Genomic DNA, 19,201 nt, shown 5'->3' with positions numbered 1-19,201 from the left:
CAAACTGCAGGAAATATGAGAGTGGCGCAACGGGCAATGGAAAGGGCAATGTTGGGAATTACGAGAAGGAATAGAATTACAAATGAGAACATAAGAAGAAGAACAAACGTTAAGGACATTATTGAAATTATAGCCCAAAAGAAATGGAAATGGGCAGGCCATATAGCCCGAATGACGGATAATAGATGGACGAAAAGAATATTGGAGTGGAGGCCAAGAATGGATAAGAGAAGTAGAGGCAGGCCGCCAACAAGATGGAGTGACGATGTAAAGAAAATTGTAGGAAATTGGATACATACAGCTCAAGATAGAGATAGATGGTTTAAACTAGAGGAGGCCTATATCCTGCAGTGGATGGAAGATGGCTGATAGATGATGATGATGATGAATGACATATGAAACCTATTAAGGTCATTGGCCGACAAAAATCATGGGGCGAACTCTTTAGATAATTAAAAAACGCAATTGCTTTTTTGTCCAGTATAATGGACAAACTGTATCTTCATTTTTGGCTTTTTCTCTTGATCTACTTACTTTAAAACAGCTGAATGTGAACATATAATCATTTTTAATGATAACTAAAAATCAGGAGTTGATGTAAGTTAAACTCGAAGCATTAACGGTCCGCTAATTACCGATTTTTTACCAGTTAACATCCACACATCGAAAAATTGCACCAAAACTAATGTCCGATTGAAATAGAAAAGAGAAACGGTTAACAAAGAGTATAAGTATCAATATTTTTTTCGCTTTTAATAAATCTTCAAGACTATCGAACTGAACAAATAACGAGATATTGAGAAAAACTTAGGTTTTATTGAGACAAATAAAATTTGCATGCACTATTCATTTTCATTTAAAAAATATGAAAATGGCAACATGATAATGAATTTTAATATTTGATAATGTCGTTTAGGTACTTTTTGACAAGCTCTGCATATGCATTTGATTAAATAAAGCCGTACAATTATGAATCTTTTAGTGCAGCTTAGTTTATAGTGCAGTCACTTTAAGCTGGACAATGAATTAACATCAGAATGAATAAGTTGAAAGTTTGTTTGAACTTCTAATTTGGTACTCTAAATATTGTCTCATTAGTTACATGTGAGCGTTTTTACATAATCAAAATCACGAAAATTAGTATTATAAAAATATTTTGCGTCCTTTCCCTGTAACTTTATTTTTATAAATTATAAGAGTTGTAAAGTATAAAATTCTCCTCAAATTTTATTCATGAAAATGACTAAGAAATATCTGCACGTAGATCAACCGAAAACATAAGCTCAACTTTTTGGTTAATGCAATACTACAGTGTTAAGTTGAAAATTAGTTTTTTCACAAATAATCTGAATCTCAGAAACGGCTCCGATAATTTTCATGAAATTTAGAATATAGGGAAATCAACTTCATCAATAATCAACTTAAACATAAACTTCTTTTTATTAGACGAAAAATAACATAATTGGAAATAAAATAACAAGAAAAAGGTGGCTGTTGGGTATTAGATCTTTCTATCAATCAATGCTCCTCATTATCCGTTTCTAAGACTTTTAAACTAGAGGCAAATTTGCGCAAAGACAATTTGCTGATTACCCTAAATACTATAGAAAACATTGAATTGCCATAGAATTGATTGTTTGATATTTGGTAACTGCTTAGACAATGGAGATTATTAATGAAGATGATGGACAGAATAAACGCAGATTTGCAGGTCATAAAATAGTTTTTCCTGATGAAGTAGCGTTTCTTTTGAACGGAACGGTTAACAAACAGAACCGTAGATATTGGACCAGAGAAAACTCTCACTGGATGTATGAGGCTCGCACTCAATATCCTAAAAAAGTAAGCGTTTGTACTGGTATCATTAAAAATAAAATTATTTGTCCTTATTTATCTACATTTTTCCAATTAACTTCTTATTGAATACATCACAAATACTTTAATCATCCAAGTGAGATAGATCAATCTATTTACTACCAATAAGACGAAGCTCCAAAGCATTTTATACGTACAATTAGAAATTAATTAATTGAGGTTTTTCCCAATAGATGAATTGGAAGACGTGAAACGATCGAATGGCCGGTTAGATCTCCCGATTTGACTCCTCTCGATTACTTCCTATGGGGTTATTCAAAATCTAAAGTGTATTTCGAAAGACCAGACAATATAGCTGATTTAAAAGGAAGAAATTAACAAAATAACCTCTGAGGTCATACAAAATGTTTTACGAGAATATCAAAATTGCCTAGGCTATTGTCAAGATCTGAATGGTGGTCATTTTGAATATTTAATTTATTTATAAAGTACATAAGCACATTCTTTATTCTATATAAAGTTTTGTAATGGAAATCAACATTTTACATCTTAAAAATTAATTATCTCAGTTATTATTGCATCAAAATTGAAAAACTTCATATTTCTGAACAGAGGACTAAAATCCCTTTCCAAGCCCGTTCTTATTTAAAATTTTCGAAGGGGTGCTTATAATTCAGAGGAGGTACTAATTGGGGTTAATATTTTCATACTGTAAATTGTTAATTTAAGAATAAAAATCAAAATATTTACAGGTTTTTTTACATAGTACATAATAACGCTAAAATTTAACTTATTTAACTGCATTGTATATAATTATAGATATTTTTCTGTGCAGATCGCTCGATTCTAGCTTCGTACTACGATATTTTCGAAAAGTGATATTCCAAAAGTTTATTTTTGTTAGAAAAACGTACAAAAGAGCCCATGCGTGTGTGTGTGTAGATCAAATTATAAATGCATAAGTTACAAATTGGAGGTGGAGATGAATCAGTTCAGTTTTGATGACTTGAAGGCTGAATTACTACACGCTCTCGGCTCTTCTCGCCGAGAAACTGGTTGACATATCTTATTATTTCAATAAATAATAACTTTCTCGTGTATATTTTCAGTAAAACAATAAAATTAGGCTCAAACGCCTCTTCGTCACGTCCATAAACACAAATTTCTAATATCTGATGATTGATCTAATGGTTAACCTACATTGATCAAATGCATACTACTACGAAAAAAGAAGTCTGCAGAAGATCAACAGAGGCTAAACATGTAAATAAAACTAGCTTTCTAGTCACAAGAAATTGTAGTATATAAATTGAATAGTAAAATGTGGACTGCTTGAAACTTCATAATATTTTTCATACAGTCTTCATATTACTGTTCAATATATACTGTTATATCCAAAGTTGATTCAATTCTATGAATTTATAAGTATCGTTTCCATACTTTTTCTGGAATATTCAAGTTGAGATATGACATCGAAAAGTAGAATGTCGACTGATGTAGAACCATAACCATCTACAAAGCAATCTTCACCCTTCTCTTCAATGTGTATTAAAAATTTGTATATCTATAAGTATTCCAATTAGCCCAAAAAATGTATCAGTAATTTTTATACTACGATAAGCTGGAAGAAATATTCTATTAGACAGTTATTTGATGATATTGAATAGATAATGTTAAAGTTATTCTTTATAGAAACGTGTAACCCTGTTAATGTTCACAATAGTTCAAATGTAATTGAAAACACCATCAGAATTACTTTTCAAAAAAGTAGTTCGTCCTGTAGATGGTCTCGATGAAAGTACGGTGATTTACCTCGACTGATCCAATGCAAACTACTAATAATTATAAAGTAGTTCGCAAAAGATCAACGGAGGCTGACCACATCAAAATATCTTAATATATAAAAATTCAGTGTCCGTGTGTATGTTCCGAATGTAATCAAAAACTTATATTCATGTAATTTGGTCCAACTTTAATGATAGGATAGTTATCATTTAAATTTATTGTCCCAATAATTAAAAATAAACTGATCATCAACGTTGATTGTTGTTATTAATCGTAGTTTCTGGAACAGATGGCGTTTTAAGCGAATTTCTTTACAGAGAACTGTAAAATTTTGTCCTTTTCACCTGAAAGATGGCGCCATACCTTAATGTGATATATTTAACAATCCAAATGCAATGTGTAACATCAAAAAAAGAAGCGGAATAGCAACAGTGTTTCGAAAAACTTCGATCATAATTTGGGATGAGTGTACTATGGCTCATAAGCATTCGTTCGAATCATTAAATAGGACTAAGCAGGATTTAAACAATAGTGATAGACTTTACTATTATCTGGTGATTTTTGGCAAACGTTGCCAGTTATTCCTCGCTCTACTTTTGCAGATGAAACTAATGTCTAAAACAATCAATTTTATGAAGAAATGTTGAAACACTCGGAGTGACAATAAACATGCGAGCACAACTCCAAAATGATCCAACAGCACAAGAATTTTCTAAGCAATTACTGGATCTTGGAAACGGTGATATAGAATTTCATAAAGATACGCAACATATTACATTGCCAGATAATTTCTGTACTGTCGTTGAAACTAAAAATGAACTGATTGAAAGTGTCTTCCCAGAAATACCAAATAACTACTTAAATAATGACTGGCTTAGTAATCGTGCAATTTTGGCAGCGAAAAATGTTGGTATTGATCTGATCAACTACCAGATACAACAATTATTACCAGGTGATTTGATGTCATTCAAGTCGATCGATGCTACTGTAGAAGAAAACGATGCAGTGAATTTCCTAATCGAATTTTTAAATTCTTTAGACATATCAGGAATGTAACCACACAATCTTCGAATGAAAATTGGATCACCGATTATTCCTTATTATTATCATAAACTATCCAAAGGTACACGTTTAGTGATCAAAAAAATCACTGGAAACGTTCTTGGAGCAACTACTTCGACAGGAAAGTTTGAAGGAGGTTGAATTTGGTCTTTCAAATCCTTTTTGAATCACTCAGCCATAGCAACGCGTAGCCGGGTCTGCTAGTTACCTCGAAGTTACTAAAAAAAATATAATTAAGTATTCAACAACTTTTTTTACGAAAATTTTATTTGAAGTTTTCAAACTTGCAATACGTTCAAACAAACCAGACTCTATATATAACATTTTTATGATAAATTTATAAAATTTGTAAGAAAAGCTTGAGCATCTGAAACTTTGATACCTATAATAAGACGAATCACTATCCATAGATGTTTTGTTGCAGAAAAGAATGTGAAACAGTTGAATAGTGATTGTAAATGAAGTTCAAGAAACTACTTTCATCTCCACATTCAGCTCCACAAATCTTACAAACAGTTCACTGTAGTACAGTTCACCGTAGTACAAGGCAATAACATATACACTATAACGTTACAAAACGCAGTGTCTTAGGACCAATTCAACATCCAAAAGGTACTCTAAATAAGCTACGAGGGCGGTTCAAAAAATAGTGTGCCAAAAACAATGAATTAAAAAGAGTGGACATATCATTCACGCTACGAAAAAAAATTTGTTCATTAGTAAAGATTAATTATAATATATCTCCACATGTAGAGGACTCGAAATATCTAGGCATGCATTTAAATAGAACTTTAACCTGAAAGAAATATATATTTACAAATAATAAACAACTAGGCACCACTACATCAAATAAACTGGTTAGAATGAGGTACTACCATTAAATCCCATTGCGCGGGTTCCAAAATCGAGTGCTACAAGCAATAGTCAACGCACCCTTTTAAATCCCTATCAAGGTAATTCACCATGACATCCATCAAATAAGCCATAAGAGTTTTTATTGCCAAATATAGTGAAAGAGTGTCAGCACGTACCAATGCGCTAGTCAATCAGTTGAATGAAACGTCTGCTATCTTTTAATCTATACCATATCTATCATGTTGTGGGTAGTCTATGGTAATATTGGTATTATTTCCCTCATATTGAATGTTTCAAATGTCCCAAAATACACCATGATCTAAATGATTAACACAGATAAGTCTTGAGACATGTATAAACAAAGAAATATTTTGGAATAAGACTTAGGTTGAGATTTAAAAGAGTTTACGCGCTGGAGAATTTACATCACATGTCATCCATTCATAACAAATGGTTATTGCCTATTAGGTAAATTGCAGTTATACAAAGAGTTTAAAAAATATATCAAGCATTCGCAGATAACTAACCAAAACATTGAAAAAAGTTGAGAATAATAAAAAGAAAAAAAAACAGTTTATTCAAAGATGGTAGCAATTCGTGGAAGATAAATACAAGATCCTACAAGGTGCCGAATGTATACAATATATCTATCATGTTGTGAGTAATCTATGATATTCAGCAACTACTGCTATATCTAAAATGATATCTAGTCATATAGGATGTCCCAAAGTTAGTTTAAATAGATTAAAATACCCGATTCTTTATATTGAACGCTATAACTCAATTCGTACGTTTTTTTCCAAAATATTAACGTTTATTTAAGAAAAACATGTATAATAGTATTATTTAAAGTATTGCCCATCGGCAGCTATGACCTTTTCCCATCTTTCTGGCAATTTGTGCATAAAAGAACTGCGCCGGCTTGGTAGCCAAGAATGAATAAAGCCGATTTTTGATATCTTGCTTTGATATAAACCGTTTTTTAGTGAGGTCGTGCTGTATCAACCGGAACAAATGGTAGTCAGAAGGGAGGAAGGTCTGGGCTATAAGACGGGTGAGGTGAAACTTTCCATCCACTGTTTTCCAATTAGTTCTTGACCGGAATAGAAACGTGGGGCCGAACGTTGTCATGATGAAAAATTATTATTGCCTCGTGTTTGGTCGCATATTCCGGGCGTTTTTCGGCTATTGCTCTCTTCAAACGGATTAATTGTGTTCGGTAGCGTTCTCCATTGATGGTTCCACCCGGATTTAGCAGCTCATAATACAGCATATCCTTCTGATCCCACCAAATAGAGTGCATTACCATCGCGCCATGGATATTCGGCTTTGCCGTTGAATTGGCTGGTTGGTCGGATTTCACATATCATTTTTTGCTCTTGGGGTTGTCGTAATGGATCCATTTTTCATCACCAGTAACGATCCGATGCAAAAATGACTTTCTTCTGTGGCGTTCCAGCAGCATTTCCGATATGCAAAATCGCCTTTCGAAGTCTCTCGGCTTGAGTTCATGTGGAACCCATTTTCCTTGCTTTTGAACATATCCAGCTGCTTCTAAACGTTTTGAAATGGCTGCTTGAGTGACACCCAACGATTCTGAGAGCTCAATTTTCATCGAGTAATGCTTCCAGTTCTTCATCTTCAAACTTTTTTGGCTATCCAAGACGTCTTCCAAGCCAAAATCATCACTTTTAAACCGTGCAAACCACTTTTGGCACGTTCGCTCAGCTAAAGCATGTTCACCATAAACTTCCACCATAATACGATGACTTTAGGCAGCATTTTTCTTCATATTAAAGTAATGAAGAAGAACTCCCCTCAGAAACACTTTTTCAAAAACAAAGCTCGACATATTTGAGTGAAAAAAATTATTTTTGTTAACGCTTGAAATTAATGAGGGGTTCGAAATATTGGAACGATGTAATATTATACAAGTTACGCCATCTCTTATCAAACCGCACCAATTGAGTTATAGACCCTAATTTCCTAATTTACACGTCAATTTATTTTGCAAAAATGAAATATCTGAAGAATATTATTAGAAACTTTATTAAACCAAATTTTTCATTAGTAACTCAAAAATGTAATCGACTATATGGCGTTTCATTGAACATATCGTAAGTTTGAGCTTTTTTAGGACATCATAAGGCAATGAAAAAGAAAATTGAAAATGTTGTTAACCCACTAAAGACCGAATAGATGTAGATGTACTACAGAATTCGAATCATGCTTTTAAAACATTGATACTCAAAGTCAAGGAAACCATTCGCAATAAAGAGACATTCTGAAGAAAATTATCATAAATTGGAATTATTTATTGAAAATAGCTACAATACAATCGAATGTTTCTAATTGTACTGCTTACTGTCGAAAATCGTGTTACTTACATAAGGAAAAATATTGATTCTAGAGAAAATTAGTTGCTTAGGTTACAACAAGGGGTATGGGGTAGTATGAGAAATTTTTCTTATATAAAAAGCATTATTTTCACGTCATCTACTCACTCCGGATTGGTTTGCAAGTCCTTGAACACCCTGGATAGTGTGATGGCGAAGACTTAGACTAAAGAGACATATGGAAAGTTTAAAAGAAAAAATAGTGCTCAATATAAGCATGAACGTAAATCAAAGATGGGAAAGTTTTTATTATGGTAAAAAGTACGTCGTTTTAGAAACATTTGGATAACAGTTTTACCATATTGAGAGTAGAATTGCATTTTAAGAACTCAAAAATGTGTCACGCTGAAATGAATACACCGAAAATAAGGATGTTCACTGTATGTAGAATCATAATTATCTACAAAGCAGTATGCATCCCTTTCTTCAATGCACCAATTAACTTTCTGCAGTAAATTGCACATTCAATAACATTTTCCGTGAAAAATCATTTTAAGTACAAAAATCATAACCCCATAACACTAATAATATTTTCAAACCATATTCTTCACAATTTCAGAAAAGAAAATTGAAATAAGAACTAAATGTATGCTAAGACTCCTCAAATCATTATAATACTGGATGATTGGAAAATCTATCATCAAAAGTCAACATATAACTCTAACCAACCTGAATTACGAGGCGGTTCAACATAAAAATAGCTTATTAGTATTAAACTTTAGTGCAAAAATGTGATTGGGTAAATCCTTAATAATCGCTAAATAATTTCAATTTCAATTATTCAACATCTGGAATCTATTACATAACCAAATAAATAAGAGAAATAAAAAAAAGAAAAGAAATAACCCACAAAAAAATAATAAAAATCGAATGTTCTTGTAGATCATTTGAAATTTGAACTCGACGTATAAAAATCTGGTTCTAGGTTAGGATCCACAATCACCTGATAGAAGATCTACCTGACCTCAGATCATGGTTTCCATAAAGCTCTAAAATGGGATTATGATACCTGTACGGGTATGGAGAACGATGAAGATGGCAATCATACAGATTTCATGTTTTAGGTACCACATAATAGTATTTTTCATCTTAGCTGATTTCGGCTTGTCGACAATGACGTGTTTTGCAAGGTGATAACGGCCGATACTTCGATGTTTTTTTAAGCACACCCCGTATTTTGATACTTCGATGCTGCGGTCAGACGTGGCGATAAGTAACCTTCACTTTAGAGCATCTACTACACTGAATGTTTCAAATGTACCAAAATACACCAAAAAGTTTTTAAAAAAAAGATCGAGACATTATATAAAACTAAATTCAAATTTGCGTAGAATTATTTCACCAATATGATAGAGAGTATTTCTTAATATATTTCAGAACGTTTAGAAATTGTTTGCATTTATTAACTCTGAATGAATTTTTCTAATAACAAAACTCATAAAGTATAAGCTGAAATTTCTTTTCAAATTCAAATAAATAGGAATGTCAAATTTTGTAGTTTCTACGTACTAACCGTCGTTATTTTTTCAAAGATACCTTTTAAAACATGAGGAGTGGAATTTAAATTGAAATCTTCTCTTAAAACTCGTTATAAAAACATTGTCTAAAAAATCTAAAATGAACAGAATGATATTTTTATTTAGGAGAAAAAAAAATTCGATATTAACTAAGATACTGAGAATGTTCGACTCAATACCGAAGAGAACAATTTGAACAATTCTGCGATCCAGAGTTGACGTGGACAGGTTAGAATATAGAAAAAAAGTCGCTGACGACCTGTTTTCCCGATACAACACTACAAGAAAATCAGAATAGATTCTTGAACAACAAGCTCACCTGTAGATGCTCTGAACGTCAATTCATTTCATTTGGAGAAGTTCAAGCCTGTGGAATCAGCTACCAAGCCACCTCTTTTCCAAACACTGCAATATATAGAAGCTCAAGATCAATATCAATAGGCATCTCCACACAGCAGGCACCACTCGAGTTTATTAGTATTTACCCTCTTATTCTTGGTTTCAACATAGAAAAATATGCTTATTTTAACCCTTTGCGATGTAACTTAATTTGATTTACTACCTTTTAGATGTCATATCGCGATTTATAAATATTTGTTATGGGTAAAATCTTTCTTTAGTTCCAAAAACTTTACGCATGAATTTAGAACCACACTGTATACATTTTAGGCAATTTCAACGTTTTTATGTAATCAACTCACTTCTATTCCTTTTAATTTTTTATTTCCGTTTCCTTTTTCCCGTTTTACAAATTGAAAACATGTTAATTCAATAACTTTTGCGCCTTTCATAGTTTCTATTACGGGAATTTTAGAATTAATGGAGAAAATTGACGTCGTAATGGAACTTTTCTAATGCATAATCAGAAAAAAAAGTGTTTGTCGTTCACGTTACAGCCGTGGTTATACTGATTGAAATAGGAAATTAAATATTGACTTTTAAATGAATGGGAAAAGGACTTTTCCGCGATAAAGTAATTCTATTTTGATGATTCAACTCTTCTTTCATCAATTAATTCCTTTATTTATTTTAATGTAAGTCTCTTTACATTTTCATTTGGTTATCTTTATTTTCCCGGGACTTTTTTCATTTATCTAAATTTCTCATTGTGTTGTTAATATGTTTATACCATCTTCATATTCTTCTTAATCTTAGATAATTTTTTGTTTGTACAAGTTTCATCAGACTTCTCATGATTGTGACCTGTACTGACTTTCAATTTTTTGAATTAGATTTGAATTTCTACTTGTTCATTCGGATTTTTATTTTATTTAACCTGTTTTCTAACTTGTTTGAGTTGTTGTCCTGCTGTATCATTAGCAAACATTGCCATCCAACTTACGCAAAGACATATTACCATCAGTGAAATTTTAAAACCCATATGGTCGTCCCATATGAAAAAAAATATATCTTGGCTCAGTCTAAAATAGCTCGAAAGGCATTTATCAAGTACCCCTCAATGTTTACAAACAAAAATCTAGACCTCTACGTCAGAATAGGAGTCATGGAATGTTATGTTTGGTCAGTACAGTGGAAAAACTTTAAGTATTTGAGATGTGGCTCAATAGATCCATCCTGAAGATATCCTGCACTGCCAGAATCACCAACGACGAAGTACTGAGACGCATTGGTCGCAAAAGAAGCTTTTGACAATTATTAAGATAAGAAAAACATCTTACATGGGAAACATCTTACTCAACGACAAATACCTACTGGTACAAAACATAATGCAAGACAGAGTAGAAGGAAAAACGCATCGGCAAGAACAAATCTCAGCAACTCGCAAACTTTCAATGAGAAGACGGCATGAGAAGAAGATGGTCGTCTGGGCTACTATAAGTAATTCTAATATTGAAATCTATCAAAGTTTCCAAAATAAAGCTTACAAAACTATTGTGAACTCCCCGTGGTACATTCCTAATTCCATTATACAAGAAATCTCTCAAGTCTAACTGTAAAAACCGTAGAGGTTTGTCTTCTTAAAAGAATCGGATCAATCTTACAAAACGATTCTTATTGAAGCCTTCTTTAATAAATATACCAAACACTTACTGTAAGACAGATTTTGTTTCTTAGAATTTGACATATGCCATTCGGTTCGTTACATTTTTCTTCAATCATTTTGATAATTCCCGCATCGTTCCCATTTGGATGATTCCATAAAACTCCAGTTTCGTTGCTAAATCTTCCTCTATCTATCAACACTCTAAAAGTGTTTGAATCAAAATAAACGTACTAAAATTTGTGATGAAATGATTCTTTATAGCTTTCATTATAACTATTTAACATTGCTTTTTATATAGTGCTCATAAAATTCCTTTTATATTAATTAATTTCCTTTTGTTTTAAGCAAAAATTGTATAATAATTTTCATGTTAATTCGTATTTTCGATTTATTTGGGGAACAAAACAATCAGAATAGCACAAACTTCACTTTGGTTATATTTTAGTATAAGCTCCTTTTTTATTCAAATCTGTTCTACCTACTCGTTCCTTCTTGCCTTCTCGTTTCCTTCCTCTTTTTTTCGGCAGTTTTACCGCTGCTAGGTTGAAGTTCAATCATACAAAGGACGACACAACCGGTACACCACTACCTTAGTAAATTCAACTCCAACAACTGGGACTTCAGAGTGTTTGGTTCTAGACCTTTATATCATCTTCCAGATCTGCTGTTTTTGAACAATCTTTGTCTCATTTTATGGCATTTCTTGTGGACATTTGGAAATGATAATCGTTAATTTGGTAGCAACTCCATTTTAAAATCAACCATAATTTTGTACAATTTTATCATCAATTGATAGTTCTATCGACATGATTTCAAATTAAAATTGAATTCTCTGGTAGATTAATGGAAAATTTGTAATTGAAAATCAACAATTACAATTTTAAATGACATATTTTGATTATTTTTCAAATTTATCGTAGTAAATTCGTTATACACAGGGTGTTCAAACTACTAAAACTTCAATATTCGTATATTTTATAGTTTTTAAAATTAACAATGAAATAAATATTGAAAAATGAGTAATTCTTAATTGATATCAATTATTTTTGACTCAAAAATGATAAAACAAAATAAAACAATGAAATTTAACATTCTATATAATTGAAAAGCATTTTTGAAAATAATGAATTAAAAATATTATTGAATCTTACCCAAAACTGCATTATCTATGCTTGGACAATAATTCTTAACTGATATTCCGTATTAATGACAATCACTCGCGACAAAAAGTTTTTTTTTTTTGAAATTGAGAGCCTAAGAACAAACAATACGACACAATAAATTTAACTCGTTTAAACTCGCTCAAAAGATCGAATCGATTTGAAAATTCTTTGTTCGTATCAACATTTTTATAGTCCTTCAGTTTTGTGGTAGGAAATATTCAATAACCAATCAAAAATTAATAATTCGAATATGCAAATATATTTACCAATTAAAATTGATTGATAATAATAAGTGGGATTGAATCGACCAATGACAGTTAAACATATCTGAATTGATAAGTTTCGCAAAAGTAAGCTTAAGATTTAAAGGGCATCGCACATTCTCACAGCTTTTGGTATATAGTATGTTCACTTTATTTAGCCCGAGGAAATTTGGCTGAGCAACAGAATGAGTTAAATGAAAAAACTGTTGACTTTGAAAATTTTTCCGAGCTGGTGGTGTTATTTTAAAGGAATCTGTGACACAGTACATCTCTGCCTCAAGGTCTAGTGAACCTGTAAAGTAATTATCAAATTAGCACCGAAACCACATGCATATTGAGACCAAATGATCTAAAAGTTTTCACCAAAGACTTATGTGTATTTGAATAGGAGTTCTATGATCCCATACAATGTGTAAATCGATGTTTCCTCCACGGATTCTATAAATTATTTTCATCGCGTATATTTCTACTGAATAAGCCGAAAAGTTTTATGGAGATTAGAGGTCATTGAAGGGAGGATTTGAGAGAATCAGAACTGAAATTTATGACACGATTTATGTACCCAATTGATTCGTTTTCGTTTTTGTAAGAATTTTCATAGTAATTGCATTATTATATTAAATAGTGTTTTTTTCATCATGACTACTGCATTTTGTTTATACCCCGTATACGAGTAACTTTTTCCAGATTGATTTCCCTTGAGTAAAATAACACGGTGTTTTCTCATAAATAGAAAAAGAAACCATCTTACATCTGTTCTCAAGAAAATTAAATGACCAATTTAAGTTTTTCATGTCTTATTTTTTTATTTTAATGTACATTCATATTTCTTCACATTTGACATGTTGATTATTCACTACCAAGAGATAAAATGGAGTGAAATTTGAACCAATTATTTTATAGTACTAATTTTTTCTATGTATATAAAACATTTTCAACCTTCACAGCAGTTCATATCCTTAATGGATGAAACAAGATGGCTTCTGACGAGTTGGTGATAATTAACTATCATCAAGCTTTATTTCTTGATAAAAAAGAAAAGAATAATTATGACAGTATAGAAAAATATTGGGTATTTATTAATATCCTGCCTTTCTAATTATTTCAGCATTCTCCAAGTGAGGGTAAGCACTTAGCTATAACATCTACAGGTCCTTCCTTAACACACAACATTTCGCTTCAAAATATGATATACTGATGATGTCACATGTTTCTTTTTATCATTTAGAACTGTCAATTGATTGAAAAGATAAGTTGTGGCGTTCTAAAGAATCCTTCAATAATTTTACCAAAACTGGTCCCTCATAATACCGATATATGAAGGATGAAAAAATGTTTACGAATTATTTTCACAAGAAGAAAAAATTCCTTTAGTCCCACACGGACAAAGTCAAAGATACTTTCCCAAAACATGCATCTCGATACCAAAAGGATAATTGAGAGCTCATATCATCAGTGTCTTGTATTTTCACATGTTTTGTCCTAATAATTCTAATCTAGTTATGATGATGGCTTTTCGTATTTTTGCCTCTTTTTATATTTAAACTCAAATTCTCTAGATCCCTGATCCCTATTTCCGTCGAAGCTTTATCGCTACCATAAAACAAGTTGGGAAAACATATAACGCATTTTTTAGGTCACAACCTCAAATCCAATCATTTTTAATACAAATATCTTGAATAAATTTCTTGTTTTTTTATAATAATCTTTGGTATTGACCTACATTTCTACATTTTTAATTCTTCATTTGGATATTCACGGAATCTATTGTTAATTATTTTTTTAAAAACAACTTTCATACTGCCGAAAATTGTTAACTGTTAATATTTTGGTCTCATCTGAGAACAAAACAGATCCTCATTGTTCCAAAGTTTAATTCAGCGTATTTACCGATGTAATAAGTTTCGGACCGTTCGCAGGTGTTTTAAGGATCAGGATTCTTTCCTCGCACCTCACGAAGCTGTCGTTGCATTTGAAAGGCACTAAGGTGACGATTTCTTAATGTTACTGGTACAAAACGCATACATCACGAGCGTTTATACATCGCCTTTTGCCTGTTCCAGGTCGCCTTTGAAAGGATCCAGTCTCCTCAAAACGCATGTCACGCTCTTCGAACCACTACGCTGGTCATATCCAATTATCTAACAACAGCTCGCTGACCAAGTACTCTTTCGATTAAAGCTTAGAAGATTATCTTGCAAACATAATTTTTTTTGATCTGATGAGTAATTTAGAAATTTCTATTCACGAAAATTTAGATAAATCCGAAAAAAACTTCAATCTTCAATCTTCTCGATTTGGTATGCTTCAGACAATATTGTTAACAGTTCTATGATTGTTAATATACTGTTTCAATAATCTGTCAATTGATTGAAAAGATAGGTTGTGGCGTTCTAAAGAATCCCTCAATAATTTTACCAAAACTGGTCCCTGATAATGCCGAGATATGAAAGATGAAAACATATTCACGAATTATTTTCACAAGAAGAAAAAATTCCTTTAGTCCCACACGGACAAAGTCAAAGGTACTTTCCCAATATATGAATCTCGATACCAAAAGGATAATTAAGAGCTCATATCATCAGTGTCTGGTATTTCCACATTTTTTTAAATCTGATGAGTAATTTAGAAATTTCTATTCACGCAAATTTAGATAAATCCGAAAAAAACTTCAATCTCCAATCTTCTCGGTTTGGTATGCTTCAGACAATATTGTTAACAGTTCTATGATTGTTAATATACTGTTTCAATAATCTGGGAAAAGCCCGATTGAGTTCAAACTTACACGGTCGAAGGAAGCTGATTAATTGAATCTCAAAACCAAATCAAATACATGTTTGATACTAATTAAAAAGTCCACTTCGTTAGCTTTTTAGTATTTTTAGTCCATTGGAAGTGATGGTATGCTCGCACAAATATTTTATAAATTTCCTCGTATTTTTTCCGAAATACGTAGTGAAGTTCATGAGTTCTTGATCAGATATGGTAGAGCGCGTTCGCAAAGTCTTCATACACGCGTTAGTGACAAGTCTTTTAAAGCGTACAACCGTGACTCGACTTATAAAGCAGTTGCTTTAAAAAATTATCGAAAAAAGGCGCTCGTTTCATGACAAAGCTCTAGCTCCGCTTTCCAAGGTTAACATAGACATTGGTGACTTCACAGAAATTGAGTACCCACCTTATAGCGCTGATCTGGCCCATTCGACTATTTTTTGTTAGCAAAGACGAACGTTTTGACTATAAAGATGGATCATATCTTTATAGTGGCACAAAAGCTTCTAGTTCAGTCATTTAAGGTAGTTCACCTAGGAAAATCGAAATACCCAGCTATAAAGTCGTTTAAACTTGTTCATTTGACATTTTAAAACTCCTCTGAAAACTCACACATGATTCCATGTGAAGAGCTTTAAAAATCGGGTTGCAACAGTAAAAAAAAATCGATTTTTTGCAAATTTTTTCCAAATATTTCATTTCCTATGGGTTTTACGCTATTTTTTTCCATTATCGATATTGTAGAGCATTGAATTTTTCACAAACTTTGATTCAAAAATTTTTTCATACAGTGAATCGTTTCTGAGATAGAGGACGGTTAGTATCCCGTTTGAAATCAACTGGTAATCCCGATCAAAATAATCTCTTATAAAGTTTATAAATTAATGCTAAATATATAATTTCCATTTTTTATTAACAATTACATTATATTTACACATTTTTTGCTCAATTATTTATTTCCCATCAAGTATAAATTCATTTAGTAGCATTTACCTGCCCGTATAATTTCAAAATCGTAGACAGAAAAATTTTAAACATATTATAATTCAAATCTTATTTATAGTAATTATAGTGAAGAAATAAAAATGTAATTACTGTTTATGAAAAAATGTCGTTACATTTGTGATTGTTAAAATTAGAAAAACAATTAAAATATAATTATGAGAACAATGAATTCTAATTTCTATTTTCTTTTTCTTCATCGTCGTCGTCTTTTTGCAGCTCTAAAATTCCAAGGTCGTTATCGTCTTCAATGATATTTGTTTCCAATTCTTCCATGATTTCTGGTTCAAAGGTCCTGTCTTCATTAACATCAGTTTCATATGGTACAGCATCAAGACAAGCTTGTCCATTACTCTGGCCACAAGCTAAAGATCACTGCAGCCCCGCTTTCTTTCCTGGGGTTCCAAATCATGCTTAAGCCAAGTTTTAACTTGCAAAAAAACACGATTGAAATGTTGGTGAGTAGTTCCGCTTGTTGGTGGGAGACTTGTTAACTGCAAAGCTTTATTGAGCTTTGTTAACTTGACCTATGGTGCATAGCGGAGATGATCGATACTGTCAACAGATTTTGGAACTGCTAATAAAGTTTGCAATCGACTTTCAAATAATCTCTTTACTTCAAATGATGCAGCAAGTTCATCCAAATTATACAGTTTCTCAAATGTTCTTAAAAACGTTTATTTGCTTTGTTAAAGAGCGCAGAAGTCGTGTCACAGTCACTTAGTGCATGTAGAAACAATTATTTATAATTATATATTTAGCAATAATTTATAAACTTTATACGAGATTATTTTGTTCAGGACTACCAGTTGATTTCAAACGGCATTCTAGCCGCGCGCGATCTGCCCTGTATCTCAGAAGCGATTTATCATATGAAAAGAATTTTAATCAAAAGTTGTAGAGAATTTAATGCTCTACAATATTGATAGAGAATACAACTAGCGTAAAACCCATAGGAACCGAATTATTTGCAAAAAATGTGCAAAAAATCGTATTTTTTTACTTTTGACCCCGTTTTTTAAAGTTGACAAACATCGAATTATATGTAAGTTTTGAGAAGACTTTTAAGACGTTGAATGAACAAGTTTAAATGATTTTATAGCTGAGAACCTCGATTGTCCGAAATTCTTGCCTAAATGTACCTAAAATGTCTGGACTATTCAGTGAGAGTATCTGGAATAAAAGAAGAAATAAAAGAAGAAGAATAATACTTCTTCTTTTTTTCTCTATACTAGACTAAGAACTTATATACCACAAATCAAATTTTTCACTACAATTGGATATAACAAGACGGGAATATCCAAGAGAAATGAAATGATTGTTGTTAAAAATTCGGGCGTATTTAAATGAACGTCCTATATTCTATAATGCGAATTAATCACCTATCTACATATTTTACCTAATAGCCTAAACAGGCATTTTGTGACATGATGATTAACATTATAAAATTCACTATCAACCATAAACAATAACAAGAAATCAAAATTTTTGCACGTAGGCTAATGCTGACTTGGAATTCGCATGAAGCGATTTAATATTTATTATTTCCTCTTGATAAAATACCATCTATATCTCAATTGGAAATATTTATCAGAAGTTTGATTAATGTTTATGTAACAAATTGTTTCTTACAACATAATTAAGATAACAAAGAAGTTATGGTATTGGTGCAACACTATCAAATTTCTTTATATAATAATAAAAATTACTTATAGTTTTATCCATCTTATGAAACTCTCCATTAATTTGTTTCAATAATTTTGAAAATAACTCATTACAGCCCCAGTCTTTTGTACGTACCTTCTTAATTTGAGCGTTTCTGCTGATTTAAGCAGTACATTAAGACAAATAATGCTTTTACAAAAACGTTCTATACAGTCAGTAGTCTCACTTAATTTTGAATTGCTTTGAAAATAAAAACTGATAATTATTAATCAGTGTTTGAATTTACTCAAATTTCTGGATTGTATAAGGCCGCCAGGAAGCAATTCATGGAGTCTCGTTGAAGATAAAGGACTATTAAAAGCATGCGACAGATTAAAAATATTTATTTCCATTCAAAATGCATAAATGAAAAGTGTAAAGTCAATACTGTCATAGTTTTATTTATAAATCGCAGATGATACCATGGTAGTGGCCAGTAGCCTATCAAAACTTCAATCTCCTATGGACGTTATTGTAGAATATAGTGAGTAATTCGGCCTTTATACGAATCCGTCCAAATCCAAACTATTGGTATTGTCAAAAATACAAAGAAACGCCACCCAAAGACTCCATGGAGGTATCATTGGACACGTGTCATTTGTAAGATACCTGGGCACGCTCCTCAATCAGCAATGCGACCCAAAATTCGAAATCAGATCAAGAATTGAGCGAGCGCGGAAAACTCTGAGCAACATGAGGAAACTTCTAGCAAACCGCAACCTCAGCCTGGAACTCCGGACCAGAATGCATCTTTCCTGTTCTTCTTGTACAGATGCGAAAGTTGGACCATGGATGCGACCATAGAGAAGAAAATTGGTGCGTTCCAAATGTACGCCTACAGGCGAATGTTGCGGATATCTTA

At 32.0% G+C, this 19,201-nt stretch overlaps 2 protein-coding genes across 8 annotated transcripts in view; both read left to right on the top strand.

The window, feature by feature from the left end:
• The window catches only part of LOC130898585 (uncharacterized), a 137,696-nt gene that overhangs the window by 36,284 nt on the left and 82,211 nt on the right, over positions 1–19,201 (top strand). The gene's annotated exons all lie outside the window — the stretch shown is intronic.
• On the top strand, positions 4,270–4,656 carry LOC130898898 (uncharacterized). The gene has a single exon (XM_057808495.1). It carries the CDS (start codon positions 4,270–4,272, stop codon positions 4,654–4,656), a length of 387 nt encoding a protein of 128 aa, XP_057664478.1.

The sequence above is a fragment of the Diorhabda carinulata genome, chromosome 10, assembly GCF_026250575.1.
Source record: "Diorhabda carinulata isolate Delta chromosome 10, icDioCari1.1, whole genome shotgun sequence".
NCBI classification, from domain to species: Eukaryota; Metazoa; Arthropoda; class Insecta; order Coleoptera; family Chrysomelidae; genus Diorhabda; species Diorhabda carinulata.
The sequence above is the reverse complement of the archived record's forward strand: the minus strand, read 5'-3'. Positions and strand labels throughout refer to the sequence as shown.

What these genes read in the sequence shown, in the direction of transcription:
- LOC130898898 (XM_057808495.1), top strand. Translation starts at nt 4,270, where the DNA reads ATGCGAGCACAACTCCAAAATGATCCAACAGCACAAGAATTTTCTAAG.